The following is a 17,031-nucleotide window of genomic DNA, read 5'->3' on the forward strand; positions in this document are numbered from 1 at the left end:
TATAGGGATGTTGGAGAGAATATAGAAGAAGGTTAGGAAATATGTGTGCGTACACAATATTTCATTTATTTTGGAAGTTGGAGATAAGTGGCTAATAAATGATTTTATTTGATTTATTTTTGTTATATTGGAGTTGAGGAAAAATCAACTCTACAGCGCCCAAAGATCACCTACATGCAAACCTGTCACAAAAGGAAAGAAGCAAAAAAACTATGGAGGCCAAAATTCAGAGATCCAGAAAAGAGGAGTCATATTGATTGTGCAACAAGAATGCAATTCAATAATTACAGTTGTTATGGAAATACAAAGAGATAATCCTTATAAGAGGATACTTGAAACCCTAAAGGTGAAAACCCTAAAGAATTATAAGATTCCTAAGTTTAGCTTAAGCATAGAGTATAATAGACTAATAATTAAATAAATAATTATTAGCCAATAAAAGATTACTCTAACAACTCCCCTTAAGATGAACTTAGGGAGTAGCTAAAAATCAACTAAGGACTTAAAAAGCATGTAAAAAAATGCATGAAAGCAACAATCGGTTCTGATAACTAGGCCCGATGAGGTACCCAAGTACAATAAAATCTTTATATAGTGGAGAAAAAGGAGAAAAACCCTGTGGGAACAAAACTCCTCTCCAATGAGAGATGAAAGCTCAAGTGAAGGATTAAGAAGCCTCCAAACAAGAGTGTTCCAGAAGATAGGAACAAAAAAAAAAGCATGAAGAACACCATTGAGGCATGAAATAGCTGCAAACACTGTCGAAGAGTAACTGATGATCCGGAGAACCTCCACTGAAATAGAACATGACCAGGTAGAGAAAACTATAATCTACATGAGTGCCCTCAAATAACACTACTCGAATCAAATGGAAAACAAAGGCAAACAACTAAACTCGAAGATATAGATGGCATGAAACACCAAAGCCTAAAGAGCTGATCAATCAAACCAAGGGAGAATTAGAACAACAGGACAAACCTCCCCATAATGCTAAAAAAGGGAGAGGGACAGGTACATTGAAAATAACAGCCAACAAGAACTGCATGACGAAGAACCAAGAATATCGAAGGTGCAAAGCAAGTACATAGTGTCATGGAAAGAACACTCACTTGGCACACATCATGAGGCTAATGTTGTGGAAGGAACACTCACGTGACAAAGGTAGATGGAAAACATCAACCCCCCATGGCACTATATAAAGTGCCACCATGCATTGTATCCTTGGGATCTTGCACATCTTGTGCCTTATTGTACATGCACTACATTATAAAGTGCCACGGGGGGTTGATGTTTGCCTTGCTTGCCATCTACCTTTGTCACGTGAGTGTTCCTTCCACACCATTAGCCTCATGATGTGTGTCAAGTGAGTGTTCATTCCACGTCACTATGTACTTTCTCTACACCTTCGATGTTCCTGGTTCTTCATCATGCAATTCTTGTTGGTCGTTCTTTTTAGTGTACCCGTCCCTCTCCCTTTTCAACATTATGGGGAGGTTTGTTCTTTTGTTGCAATGCTTCCTTGGTTCGATTGATCAACTCCAATAAGCTTTGATACCATATTGGAGTTGAGGAAAAATCAACTCTACAGCTCCCAAAGATCACCTGCATGCAAACCTGTCACAGAAGGAGAGAAGCAAAAAAGCTATGGAGGCTAGAATTCAGAGATCTAGAAAAGAGGAGTCATATTGATTGTGCAACAAGAATGCAATTCAATAATTACTGTTGTTATGAAAATACAAAGAGAGAATCCTTATAGGAGGATACTCGAAACCCTAAAGGTGAAAACCTTAAAGAATTATAAGATTCCTAAGTTTAGGTTAAGCATAGAGTATAATAGACTAATAATTAAATAAATAATTATTAGCTAATAAAAGATTACTCTAACATGTTAAATTGATTTAGCCACATGATGGATGAGTTGGCAAAGAAGAAGTGAAGATGGAAGGTGAGTTGGAAAAGAGATTAAATAATTAAGAAATTATTTAATTAATGAGACAATAGGATAGTAGATAGAGGAATAATTAAATATTAGATATTTAATTAATTGATTAGAAGAAAATGATGTAACGCATTAATTAATAAAATGTTTCAATTAAATTAATTAATAGAAGGACATGAAATGAATTAAATAAATTAATCTTTTCAAATTAACTATTTAATAGAAGAATAATTATTAAATAAATATAAAATATTTATTTAATTGCTCATAGCCATTTAAATTTCTTCATATAACTATTATTATGGTTTAAATTCAATATTATCAATTAATAAAAATATACTTAGAATCATATTTTCAAACCTCACTTGATTTATTCAATTGAGAAAATCTTTAGAGATATATTCTCCAAATATTTTTTTATAAATAACCTACCATACCTAAAAGCATTTATAAACTTATAAACAAAACTCCATTTTCAATTAATAAAATATAATACTTAATATATTAGAAATATATATTACAATATAATATTTTTCATAGAAATTATATAGATGTTGACATCTTGGCTTCATATAATAGATTACAATAATATAGTTACATCTAAAATAGAAGCACTCATTGGGGTAAACAATCAATGTCAAGTCACCTAAGTCTCCAACTTGAACCAAAGAAATCTATGAAGATTTGAACCTTGATGGGTGGTTTACATATCATCTACCATTAGTATACCCAATCAATTGAATTATAATCCATTAATATATAATATCAAAATATTTTAGATAAATTATTAATAAATAAATCACAACTAGAAAACCAAAAAAAAAAAAAACACAAAAAATAACCCCTCATTAACAGAGACGGTAGAAAAAAACCCACTGGTTCCACATCAGCGTTGAATCAACGCTGACGGGGGTAACTGACCGATGTTAAAGGAGAGCCGTGAATATTAAGGTCCCTCTTCAAACTATAATAAATTTATTTGATTTATTTAGAAGGATAGGTCCCTAGATTTGGCCCAAAATTTCATCTCTTTTACGGCCATCTGTACCAGGATTCAGAAAAGCATCCACGTCTTCCTTAGAGTCCATTGGTTTTCTTATGAAGGTACTGCGGATTCTACATTTATTACATGACTGTGTTTTTGCGATGATGTGGTTCAACTGTAATTATTTGCTAGGATGTACAGATCTCTCATTTTTGTGCTTCTACGTTAATTTAGTTATGTCAGTCTAACTGAAATAATGTAGTTTGATGCAAAACTGAATTTATGTTAAGGAAAAGGATGGGAGTCGGGGAATGGTGCTGTTGCAGTCACCTTCACAGAGATTTGCAGCAGACTTTATCATGGGAGGAGTTTCAGCAGTTGTTGCCAAGACAGCGGCTGCCCCCATCGAGAGAGTTAAGTTGTTAATGCAAAATCAGGGGGAGTTGCTGAAAAGGGGACACCTGAGTAGTCCGTACATTGGAATTGGGCATGGCTTCAAAAGAGTTTTGAGAGAGGAGGGGCTTTTGTCCTTCTGGAGAGGCAATGGTGCCAATGTTATTAGATACTTTCCCACTCAGGTATGCCTGTTTGTTTCTTTAATTAGTTTTTGTTGACCCACCTTCATATCCACATTCAAGAAATCAAATATATATTTGTAACTCATCAAATAGCAATCTATTATTGTTTCTTTTTCTCTAGGATGATAAGATTTTTTCCCTTTTTGGTATTAGAATTTGGAACAGTCCCAGCCATTGGAATACACCGTCTAGCTTAGAACACAATGAATTATTTGAACCAAGTTACCAACAGTGCACCGAAAATTCTGAATATCAAAATATTATTATATTCAATATCATGATTACAATGGGCCAATGCTTCAGTGATCTAATCATCCTCCCCGAAGGCCATGGATGAAGCTGTATGGAGAGTATTTTTTCTTTTGTTCAATTGTTTCTTTGCAAGTATCTGTCATTTTATTGCTTTCAATTATAAGAACATCTGAGCATGGAAGAATTTGAGGAGAAGGTGGATCCTGGTGACCATAATAAGTCTTACGTTTCAACATGGTACTGGAGCTTCTGCCATTTGAAAGCTTTTCCTGCTAGTCCTCATGTTCTACGCTTGGGCTACTGTGGCAGTCACACACAAAAATGCAAAACACTGGATTACATACAAACATTTTCAATCTACTAACAACATCGTAACATGACAAATGCCATTCTATAGGTGGGCCTTCATTATGAGTTCTCACTGTTAATTTTAGATCAGATTGATAGCAATAATCAGAAATAACACAATGAACACACAAAACACAAGAGTACCCTGGGAAAACCTCCCTCTTGGAGGTGAAAAACCCAGCAATTAATCTCAGTTTATATTAGGCAATAATCAATTTGTGACTTTACAAGTTTACTTCAACACTTGAAGCAATATGAACATCAGCATATACACAACAGTATGATGAACTTATCTGCAATATACTTGACTGAAGATGATTTGCTGCTGCTGATCATAGGACCATTCGCTGATCAAGGAGTCAATTCGCTGACCATGAATGATAATCGCTGCTCCAGAATTAGTTCGCTGTTCTTGGAGATGAATTCGCTGCCATAGGGATATGCTTGCTGATCTTTATGATGCAATTTGCTGTCCTTGTAGTTATATTCGCTGACTGGATAATTTCGCTGCTGATCAAGGATGTAATTCGATGTCTTCCATTGTGTGTTATGATGAATGAATGAACCTTGTATATATATGTGATCTTAGCCACCTAATTCATCTTAGGCCGGCTCACAAGGATAATCAATTAATAATATTATGACCACCTAAACTTGGCGCCCAATGTAGGGTCAGCCCCATTGCATTTACAAGTTACAATGTTCAATATAGGGTTAGCCCTATCCACAAGTTACATCGCCCATTGTAAGAACCTCAAAAGGCCCTCAACTGAGACAACTAATGTTTTGCTGAACCTGTTGCGTTTCAAGTGTGTTCTTTGCAAATAATGACAGCAAATAGAATTTTGACAATCTTAAGCACAAAAAGCAACTAATGGTATTTGCTGGAAATCAATTTATATGCAACAACACTGATCAAACCCTCATTACATCCGTTCATCATTTATTTAATACTCAAATAAAAATAACAAGAAGCTAGAGAAGAACTGATAAATACCAGTATATTTTGTTAAAACCCTTATTTTTCCTATTGCTGGTCATGCACAGATTTTATGACAGCAAGTTGCAATTTATTTTAAACTGACCCGAAATACTCGCATGTTAGCCCAATGGAAAGACATTGGCAAGGCGTCCCTTCTGGCATTTGTTTTGGAATTTTTGGACTCCTCCTTAGCAAAAATCGTACCCTTTCAAGGAAGAAAGGTACGGCAGATTAGCAAGTTGTACATGCACAAAATCCCCATCTGTCACACACTTATTCCTGCCTCTATTCTGACTCTGCGACTGCAATCAATCTTTTGCATAAAAATTAATAAACCCCTTTCCAATCTATCCAATCTTGGTTTCTGGATAAAACCAACTGAAAGAGCAAGATCAACTGATATTTCACAACCTCTGATGCTGTTGCACAAGAATCCCACGTTTTCCTGTACCGATACCTCTGATCACTGCAGAAGAATCTTCTGCTGAAACCCTAGGCCAAAACTCCTCTCAGAGCTCCAAACAAAAATATCAAAACTTAGCATAATGAAAAAGAAGACCTAAAATCTTCTTTAATCTTCTCCATTTAGGGTTGGTGCGATTCCCAAGAAGGGTGCGACTTGGCCTTTAATGATGTTTTAACTTTTATTATTTATTTTTGACTATTGAAGTGTCAAAAATAAATCATCTTCCATTTAATATAAAAACTGGCCCCATCTGATGAGAAATAGACCCTCACTTAAGTTATAACTTAAAGTGACTTTTTAAAACATTAAAACATTAAAGTTCGCCATTTAATATTTAATTAAAAATAATTAAATATTAATATCTCTCTAAATATTCATTAGAAATGCCTGCCGTTTGACCTGGAGACTGCCAAACCATAATCTGTCCTTGCCCAACCTACTGGCTATAAATAGCAGGACTGCTAAAAATAGAAAGTATCTCAAACAGAGTCCTGGAGACCTCAAACGAAGACCAGACCTGGAGTGCTTGCTCTGAAGGTGGTGAATCAAACTTTGGAGGACCCTCTACCCAACCTCATCAGCCTACGAGGGTCAGTGATAGGCTAATCTACTCAGCTGACAGATGTCAACTAGAAGGGGACATCACACCCATTATAGGGCCAGACCAAACTACAAGATATATTTAATTTTGCACATTTAATGTGACTAAGGCCGATAGGCCAATTAGTCACCCACAAGTTACATTATGGATCACACCCAATTTTCATATTTGCAAGTTACATACACATATCAACATCCTTAATGGTTACAAGTTACATAATGCGTTTGGGTCCAGCCCAATACTAGTAATACTTATATTTGATCTGAACTAGCTATTATTTCAACACTCCCTCTTAGCTAGGGAGGATTCTAGCCAAATAACAAATCATCATTGACCTTTCCATGATATCCATCTTGCATTGCCCACAAGGGATGGATCCAAAAAAAACTTTATTATGCACACCTGCAAGAAATGAATACACACAAATATATAAATACACATTGTGAACTTCTTTCATGATATCCATCTTGCATTGCCCGTAGAGGATGGATCCACCTTGCATTAAAACTTCTCTACTGAGAAGAATAACTTGCCACCTTGCTTTCCGTAGAGGGTGGTTCCACCTTGCATTTCCTGTAGAGGGTGGAGGAGGTCTTTCACCTCAACCTTCTCCCAGAGAAGGATCTAATGTCACCTTGCATTGCCCGCAGAGGGTGGAGGAGGTCTTTCACCTCAACCTTCTCCCAGTGAAGGATCTAATGTCACCTTGCATTGCCCGAAGAGGGTGACTCCACCTTGCATTGCCCGCAGAGGGTGGTTCCACCTTGCATTGCTCGCAGAGGGTGGAGGAGGTCTTTCACCTCAACCTTCTCCCAGAGAAGGATCCAATGTCACTTTGCATTGCCCGCAGAGGGTGGAAGATGCAACTTAATGCATCACTAGGACTAAGGTTCCCTCTCAGCCAAGGCTCTGTTCTCCACAATTTCCAAGTCTCTTTTTGAAGCACACAAACTTTACCCAAACACAAGGCTTGGCGAGAACAACTGCAATCTGCTCATCGGTGTTGACATATTCAGCTGAATGGCACCTTTCTGTACCATATCATGAACATAGTGATAATGAGTTTTCACATGTTTTGCCCTGTCATGAAACATAGGATTAACAAACATCTCAATACAATTCTGATTGTTACAATTAATGATTGAGGGTTCCCAAGGTTGTCCAAACAACCTAGCAAGAAGCTTTGTGAAGCCTCATTGCTTCACAATGTACTTAGCTTCAATAGTGCTCAATGCAACTCAGGACTGATTCCTGCTGACCCAAGAGATTAGAGCAGAACTCAAGTTGAAGCAAATTCCTGAAGTGTTCTAACACTTCCTGCCCAATCAGAATTTGAGTAGCCTTCTAGGGTGATGACAGTGTTGATTGGATACTTCAGCTCGTAGCCAACTGTTTCTCGCAAATATGCAACAAGATGAACATGCTTAGGTTTGTTTATGAACTGCCTGAAGGGCACTCATTGCATAACAAATATTATGTCTAGTGTTAACTATATGCATTGAGGATCCAATCAACTACCTGTACTCCGATGGATCTGCAAAATCAGAGTGAGTTGCAGATAAACTCAATTTCTATAGGAGTAGACATAGGTTTACAATCCATCATATCAATGGCATATTTTCTTGACTAAGGTTAAGATCTTTGCCATACTTCTAGTCCTAGACAGTAATGCATTAGGCCTAGATCCTTCATTCCAAATTTAGTGGCTAATTTTTTCTTACATCTAATGATGAGACTATCTCCATCAGTTAGAAATAAATCATCCACATATATATAAGAAACAGAATTAACAGTTCACCATTTAATACTTTTAAAGTAAAGGTTAGAATCAACATCATTCTTGCAAGATCCTAAACTAATCAAATACTTGACAATCTTCTCATACCAAGCTCAAGAAGCTTGCTTGAGGCTGTAAAGAGTTTTTCTTTAATGAGATTGTCTATTTTGATTCTCATAACCTTCTAGTTATTCAATATAGACAACATTAAGAAAACAGTCTTTATATCCAACTTCCAGCTGCAGCATTAGGTATAATGGCTCTAATATTAGTATATCTAGCAGCAAGAGCAAATGTTTCCTTCTAACTATGAGCTACACATCTAGCTTCATATTTTCTCAAAAACTTCCATATGAAACTCCCTCTTGATTCTTAATGTAAAATTGTGGTATCCAAGTCTCATGAAGATTGCATAATATAAGAATCAATCAAGGAAGGCAGCCAACATAAGGTACCATAAATCAAAGATAAGAAATGCCAATCTTTTCCTTACTTCACTTTTACAAAGTGGACCCATAGCACAATCATTATGATCGCGGCATACTTTCAAGTGAAGAAACCAAGCTCCCTCTTAAGTTTGAAGGCGTGGTAATTCAAGAATATCTTGAAGAGAAGCATCAACATGATTAAATATCTCTTTATTGAGTAGACTTCCACCATTGACAACATATGCCAAGATTTCTCAAAAGGATATTGCCAATCTATGATCAACTTCAATCATAGTGTAAAGCTACACAACATTCTTTAAATGTAAAATTGTTTTCCATAGTTGAATAACAGAGAGTTAGCAGTGCCTGATCACATCAGAAAACTAAGGCAAGTGTATGACTTTAGAAAACTTTGACAATCTAACATTTTACAAAATCCAACAAGGTATATAAGCCAAATTTTCTTTCCAGCCAATGCGTAAAATCAGATATGAGTATTAACCACTTAAAAGGATACACATTGTAGCTGAGCACAAGCGTATGATCAAAAGACAACTTCAATAAGTTAGATACCTCATTCTTCTTAGGTTTCATCATCAAGAGAATACTTACTTGAAGAATGTAATAGGTAGAATGCCCAAATTGAAGAGATAATATCACAATGAATATTATGTGAGGATAGTGAAAGCCATGACAGAAAATGCATTAGAGCTAAAGGCAATCCCTTACACAAGAAGAGCAGAGCAAGGTTATAATAAATGTATAACAAAGAACATGAGAACCTTTTATGAAGAGATAAAGAGAACCAAGTGTTACACAGTCCCAGTCCTACATGCCAACCTTATTATAGAATAGAGACTACAATCCGTATGATGTTAGGAGACACACTAGCAAGACTATTAAGCATTTCAAGATTTAGATAGAATATGATGCATCTGAACTAAGTATCATCAGAAGAAGATAGAAGGGTCATCATTGGGCATAGATATTAAATAGGATGACTAAGACATCTTACCTTTACATGCCTACCACACCAATGATCAGAGGACACTATATGTTTACAACTAAGGTTCCATGTTTCTGAATCTCCTATAATTTTATTCAGCTTTCAATCTTCCTATTTGTGCTTGCTGTTATATCCATCATAATACTCCTAGTTTTATATCTGAATACACATGCTGAAATCTTAAGTGCCAAGGATGTATCAATGCATCAATTCGGATCATTACATATACATAGCAAACCACATCAAATAGGTTGAGAGATAAACATACTCAAAATAGAGAGTAGGGCATAACCAAATACTAACTTCAATAATTCAAACTGGATTAGAACGAATTCTTAACACAAGAACAAAGCTCGAATTAGGGTGATTGTTACAAACCCTAGGAAGATAGTTATGCAACCCTTAAAGGAATAAAAAGAATGCTAAGATCTGAAAAATAAGTGCACAAACCGACATATGAAAGCACCCTTAAATGAAGTAGTTAACAAGCAAGAGAACCTTGTGCACTAGATAAGACACTGATAACAATAAGGCAATCAGATGCAAATCTCCAAACCAAGTGGACCCTACAATTGAGAATAGAGGAATGAGAACACTTGAAATCTTATTCTTGCTATCGTCCCATTGATGCCTTCAATTTGTCAAGCAGACATTGCTGTTGAACTTTCTGATTCACTGTAGACTTCTTCAACCCTAATCTGCACAAGAAGAAGTACATGTTCTTCTTTCAAGCTGTTAGGCCTTATAGAAGGAACTTGGCTCTGATACCATGTTAATTTTAGATCAGATTGATAGCAATAATCAGAAATAGCACAATGAACACACAGAACACAAGAGTACCCTGGGAAAACCTCCCTCTTGGAGGTGAAAAACCCAACAATTAATCTCAGTTTATATTAGGCAATAATCAATATGTGACTTTACAAGTTTACTTCAACACTTGAAGCAATATGAACATCAACATATACACAACAGTATGATGAACTTATCTGCAATATACTTGACTGAAGATGATTTGTTGCTGCTGATCATAGGACCATTCGTTGATCAAGGAGTCAATTCACTGACCATGAATGATAATTGCTGCTCCAGAATTAGTTCACTGTTCTTGGAGATGAATTTGCTGCCATAGTGATATGCTCGCTGATCTTTATGATGCAATTTGCTGTCCTTGTAGTTATATTCGGTGACTGGATAATTTCACTGTTGATCAAGGATGTAATTCGATGTCTTCCATTGTGTGTTATGATGAATGAATGAACCTTGTATATATATATGTGATCTTAGCCACCTAATTCATCCTAGGTCGGCTCACAAGGATAATCAATTAATAATAATATGATGACCTAAACTTGGCGCCCAATATAGGGTCAGCCCCATTGCATTTACAAGTTACAATGTTAAATATAGGGCTAGCCCTATCCACAAGTTACATCGCCCATTATAGGGCCAGACCAAATTACAAGTTATATTTAATTTTGCACATTTAATGTGACTAAGGCTGATAGGGCAATTAGTCACCCACAAGTTACATTATGGGTCACGCCCAATTTTCATATTTGCAAGTTACATACACATATCAACATCCTTAATGGTTACAAGTTACATAATGCGTTTGGGTCCAGCCCAATTCAAGTAATACTTATATTTGATCCAAACTAGCTATTATTTCAACACTCACAACATGAGCCACGTAAGCATAAAACAAACAACAATTTAGTTCGAACCACAAGGCATTTATAGGGTTAGATCAATTCATTCTTATATTCTGCTTACTCCAGTAGGAGGGTTCATTCTCTATTCAACAGAACTCCGATTCACTAATAAAACAAGAATCATTTGACTAATGGAACACGCCATTCTATAGGCGGGCCTTCATTATGAGTTCTCATAACATGAGCCACGTAAGCATAAAACAACGAACAATTTAGTTCGAACCACAAGGCATTTATAGGATTAGATCGATTCATTCTTATATCCTGCTTACTCCAGTAGGAGGGTTCATTCTCTAGAGTCTATTCAACAGAACTCCGATTCACTAATAAAACAAGAATCATTTTAATAATGGTACCAGGCATTCCATCGTACACATTATCATTGCTACAAGTGTGTTTTTTCTTTTTCAATGGTTGGCTAAGTTTTTGGGTTGGAGGGATTCCCGACCATCCCTAAGACAGTTGAGGGATGCCAAAGCATCCCCTGGCCATCTTGAGGTGGCAGGGAGTCCTCTGGCCACCCCTGCTAGGGGGATTATCCCTAGGGACACCCACCTGCCTTGCAAGGATGTCCCAGAGATGTTTCCTCAAGTGGATGGTGGTGGAGGGATATCTTGTTCTTGTCCCAAAGTTCTAAGGACATCTTTGCCCTGGAAACTCCAGGCTTATGTTGGGGGCGAGGGGGGAGGGACACATCCTCATAGAACACTGGAAATTTATAGGTTGGGAGATATGATGAAAGCAGGCAAACAGATGTACGAGGCAATGCAAGACTGCTTAATTCCTGCTACCTAAATTTTCAAGCAAGTGAACTAGATCTTAATATGTCATGGCCACAACTAACGTAGAAGAGCATGATCACAAACTAGATGAAGAACAAATGTTTTTGGATGAAATGGACACATGATTGGAAGCCTTGGGTGGCAATAATGAGCTAATCTTAAATTCTAGAATCTAGATTATGATGAATGGTTTAAATGCTATATAAGAAGCTCACCATGATAGAAAGCCATATTTAGGTTGTCCAATAATAAGTATCTGTAATTTGCATGCGAGATTGGAACTTTTCCAAGAACTTGGTAGATATCTTAGTTAGATGACTAGAAATGTGATCAACAATAAATTACAAATTTACATGCAGAGAATATGAGTTGACTTATAGGAAGGACGGAGGCTGATACTGAAAAGAGGTGGTCAGAAAAAAATGGAAGTGCATAGTGAATGGATCAAACACAACAAAGTGCAAGTTGTAAACTGAAGAATTCCAATGTCTGAGAATCAGAAACTAGTGACTGAGGTCACTGGTTTTGTAGATTTAAGGATGGAAACACTTAAGCTGGTAATTTGCAAAGATTTACGATGAACAATTGTAAATCATCATGGGAATACCAAATTTATAATGTGAGATATGTCATATAGTTAAAAGGCATGTCTCTCATTGTTGTGAAGGTATACAAATAGAATGGGTTGTAGATTGAACTCAAATAGAGATTCCAGTAGCTTATAGTTGTACCAGAGAAACGGGGATACAATTTACGTATAATGAACTAAGAGATCTTCATGCACTATTAGATTCATCTTTCTTTGTATGGCACAGATGAGATGCGAGAGAATTGTATGCTCTCTTATGCATTGGCCAATCGATTAACTAGAGACCTTTGGCATTGTTGGTTTGAGTGCAGTCCAAAACTGTCAGTTCAAACTTAAAAGTAATTTGAACTGTTTATATTGAAACTGTTAAGCATGGGTAATGTTTCTCTGAGATTCTGAAGTAATCCTTGCAAATTTAGTTCTTCAAAATAATCTGAAGGAAAGGTAAAGTTTAAATTATGTTATTTCTTCTATTATTGTGGAATAGCCTAATTCAATCTTTGGACAGTAAAATTAAAATTTTTAATATTTCATGTCTGACATTATTGATTATTTTTTTTAATCTTTCATTGAAGATGAAATATAGTGATGCTGACTTCTTTATCTTGTGACAGGCCTTCAACTTTGCATTCAAGGACTCTTTTCAGGATTTTTTTGGCTACTCAGAGGAGAAAGATGGCTATGCAAAGTGCTTTGCAGGGAATGTTGCTTCTGGCAGTGCTGCTGGTGCAACTACATCCTTATTTCTATATCACTTGGACTATGCACGTACACGACTTGGTATGGATGCAAAAAATGTTCTGGCAGGTAGCCAGCGTCAATACAAGGGATTGTTGGATGTCTACAAGAAGACTCTTGCTAGTGATGGCATTGCAGGCCTGTATAGGGGGTTTAGTGCTTCAATTGTTGGCATCACACTATATAGAGGATTATATTTTGGCATATATGATACATTGAAACCAGTTGTTCTGGTTGGATCCCTCAAGGTAATTATGGTCTTAAATAATCAAAATTTTGAATCTATTCGACATTGAATAACTATTCATTTCAGTTTTGATACATCTGTTCTTCCAAGGCGCCTGGCATGAACATATATTTCCGATCTGGATTAAATGTAAAGCAGTATTTTCTGTGAAGGATGGATTTGAATCACAGAGTGTTGTAGGCATGCAATGCATTTCCCCTTCCCTTAGCATATGGTGTGGTAGTAGATAAGTTGTGGCTAGGACTCTTGGAAAGCAAATGTGTGCATCTTTATTTTATCATGCATTGTGGAGAAGCTCCAGAGTAGTTTGGATCTGTTACCCTAGGATCAGAAATTGGTTCTATTAATTATTTTGAACTTATCAACAAGTTTAGGTGACTTTTTTCTTCAGGGTTTATCTATAGATTTGTCTTTGCTGAAACAAATTTGTCTATGAGGAAAGATGTAATGATATCATGGGTAGGGGCTTAAATGACTTTACCACCTGAGAAAAGCACAGCTGATGAATGAATAATGGAAGAAATGCAGTTGTCATAATCAGCTTACTTCATGGAGAATAAGCTTAAAAATAAGCTGTAAGTTAATATGTAGTTGAATATTGAAGGTGCTATAAAATCATTTATTATTATTGATAAATGGATGCTTTACAACAACCTTGTTTTATAGAGAGAGCATCCATAGTGATATATCTTCAGTGCCAAGGTAGTTGAACTGAAAACTTAAATTGTTCCCTCCTTGTGGAACAGCGGAAGCATCATCCTTAGATAACCTTTTCTGTGATAATTTTGTGAGGCACACTTGTAACCAAACATTAGTAACAATATTTTTAGTTTGATAAAACTGTAACAACAGTTTATGTAAGTGCTAGCTGGGTTCGGTTTAGGTCTGGTTTGGCCCAGATATGGTTTTGAATCTGGCCCGACTTGGGGGCCATCTAGGGTTCCATTCCAGGCCTATGGGTCCATTTGAGATGAACCTGGGCAAACTTGCAAAGAATTTGGAGGCCTTTCATGCCCAGGCAACATATTTACTACTTTTAAAAACAAACTAATTATATTTTGACTTTTCAATTTGACCAAAGACCTAAAAACACCCCCCAAACCCTAAAACACAGATTCCAATACATCTTAATGACAATCAAATTTGTTCTCTTATTGTGAATGGAAAACAAAAGTATCATTAATCCTTCTTGTACTTTCGTTCTTGCTTGCCATTGCGCAAATCACGTTGAAGACTGATTGCTGACCATTCCAAATTGGATTGTTTGCATTCCTATGCATTTGTTGCCAAGGACATTGTAGAGGAAGATTTCTACAAAAGAGGAAGGTTTTTTCCAAGTTTTTGATTTTTTTTATCATTGAACTCTCTTGTTTTGTTTTGTTTTCATTCTTTTTAAAATGAGTTAAGTTGTATATATATATGTATAGTTTTGATTCTTCAAATGTGTTGTTTATTGAACTTGATATACGTATTATATTGGCAAAAAGTTCTAGTTCCATTGGCCAACCACACTTAAAAACAGACCCAAATTCCCCCCTTCGGAAATATGTTGATATGATACAACTACATCTAGGTGGTTGGGGTTATGTTTGGATTTGCAGTGGGTGTGATGTTAGGTACTCAAAGTTATACAATCATATAAAAGGCCATATGTGCCACATCCTTGGACTAGGCATCAAAGCTTGCCTTGGAAAAAATGGTGTACTCATTCTGAAAGCACAAGCCATGGCATATATTAATGAGCAAAACAAAGCAGATCAAGAAGCAAGCTGCAAACTAAATCATCCTTTGTTAAAGAAAGGATCTTGAGGAATGAAGCCCCCATAACCACCTTCTAATCTTCAACTTATAAAGAGCCGCCCATTTTTTGCTACACTTGAAGAACAACTCGTGGCTTTTACATATAAGAGATAAAAGGTACTATTGGAAATGGCATTTCAAAACGAGTCTTGAGAGATTGCCAATCAACACATAGTGAGATGTCTCTATGCAAATAGATTGGCTTTCAATTTATTTTTTTCTTTGATATCTCAGAGGTGTCCTTGTGACTCTTGCAAGGCAATACCAAATCCTCTAGGTCGGGCGCTGAACCCACAGACCCCACCTGGGCAGATCGGCTTTCAAAGTTGTTCACTCACAAAATTAGCAATAAATGGTGAAAGCAATTAATGAGGCTCCAAAAAGGCACAAGGGCTTGGGTTTTGAGAGAGTTTGTAACCTATTATTGGAAAAAGAGGTGAAGGTTGTAGAGGATTCATTGAAGCCTATAAGGGATTTGTGGGCTGAAATAGGGGTGTCCATCATTTCTTATGGAAGCAAAGATGCAAGAAATTGGCTGTTTGCCTCATACAGGTAAACGATTAAATGCAGAAAGTAAATGCACAGAACATAATGGAAATATATTAAATAACTAGTCTTTGTATTAATTCAACAGTCCATGTACATCAAGTGCTTATAATATTAAACCCCAAATACCACTATCATGATGATACTAAGAAGGAATGGTATGCAATATATAATACCCGAAGGGGTGGGACCAACCGTTGCGTCCAACTGCCCTTCAGGACGACTAACTAACTGATTGCCGTAACTCATTATTACCGACGACAATATAAACATAATATGACAACATAACATAATGATTATTCCCGACAACATCATCCCCCCCAAGAAAAGAAGTCGACTCCGGACGACTTAATACAAAATAGAGATGAACGGCAGGAACTGCTGACGCCAGTCGAGCCCAGAACTTATACACTTGCTGCGTCCTCGCTTGAAAACCCTTTTCTGCTACCATCCGATGCTCAAGTGCGGATTTCACCATTATTGCTTCCTTTGACATCACAGTCCTCCTGTGCCTAAACCAAACTTGTCTGCAAAACACGCTTTTCAGTCTCAGCCTCCACCAACTGCTACTCAAATGATGTTGTCTCTCTAGCCAATTTGTCGTCGATAGCCACCCGCGCTGCCCTCACGGCATCCAACTCCTGGGTACACTGAGCTAAGTCTCACGCTACTACTGCCTCCAACCTGGTGGTCAGCTCCTCCCGAGCCCTCTGTGCATCCACCAAGGCAACCTCACGTCCTGCCGAGACATACTCCAAGTTCCTCAAAGCGTACCATTCCTACCTGGAAGTGGCCACAACCCTCTGGCACAAAGGCTAGGAGACACCTCAAATCCTCCATCACACTCCCCAAAGGCTAAAAACTGAACTGAATAACTCCTGGTGTCATACAACTGTGCGGACCTGCAATGCCTTCCCTCACCAATGCTTAGCTTTAGGCTTCCTTCTCACAGTACGGACAACCACAACACTTACCGTGACATCTCTAATGCCCTTCACCCAACTCCAACAAGTGTACTATAGCCCAAAAATGAATTGGGGGTCTGGGGGCAGTGCCCCTAGCGGGGTCGAGGGGCAGCGCCCCCGCCGCCAACACCAATTTACAACCCTCAGAACCACACGAAAGCCCATGGCACACATCATTTCTGTGATATTTTAAGATGCCAAAACCCTTCTTCTCCACTCTAATATTTTCAGCGTCCTGGCTCTAGACGTCATCGAATGATTTTTCAATTTGGTCGCCATTTTTTTTT

General features: G+C 37.1%; 1 protein-coding gene across 4 annotated transcripts in view; it reads left to right on the top strand.

The window, feature by feature from the left end:
* Positions 1-2,886: 2,886 nt before the first annotated feature.
* The window catches only part of LOC131034295 (ADP,ATP carrier protein ER-ANT1), a 28,813-nt gene continuing 14,668 nt past the window's right edge, over positions 2,887-17,031 (top strand). For 2 of the 4 annotated variants that reach the window (XM_057965763.2, XM_057965762.2), the window contains exons 1-3: positions 2,887-3,043; positions 3,215-3,502; positions 13,063-13,434. In XM_057965763.2, coding sequence (XP_057821746.2) covers positions 3,038-3,043; positions 3,215-3,502; positions 13,063-13,434 — 666 coding nt within the window. In that variant the 5' untranslated portion in view covers positions 2,887-3,037. Of the gene's footprint in view, positions 3,044-3,186; positions 3,503-13,062; positions 13,435-17,031 lie in introns of all 4 variants that reach the window. The other 2 variants (XM_057965764.2, XM_057965765.2) reach the window with 2 other exon arrangements.

The sequence above is a fragment of the Cryptomeria japonica genome, chromosome 3 (assembly GCF_030272615.1).
Source record: "Cryptomeria japonica chromosome 3, Sugi_1.0, whole genome shotgun sequence".
In the NCBI taxonomy this organism is placed as follows: Eukaryota; Viridiplantae; Streptophyta; class Pinopsida; order Cupressales; family Cupressaceae; genus Cryptomeria; species Cryptomeria japonica.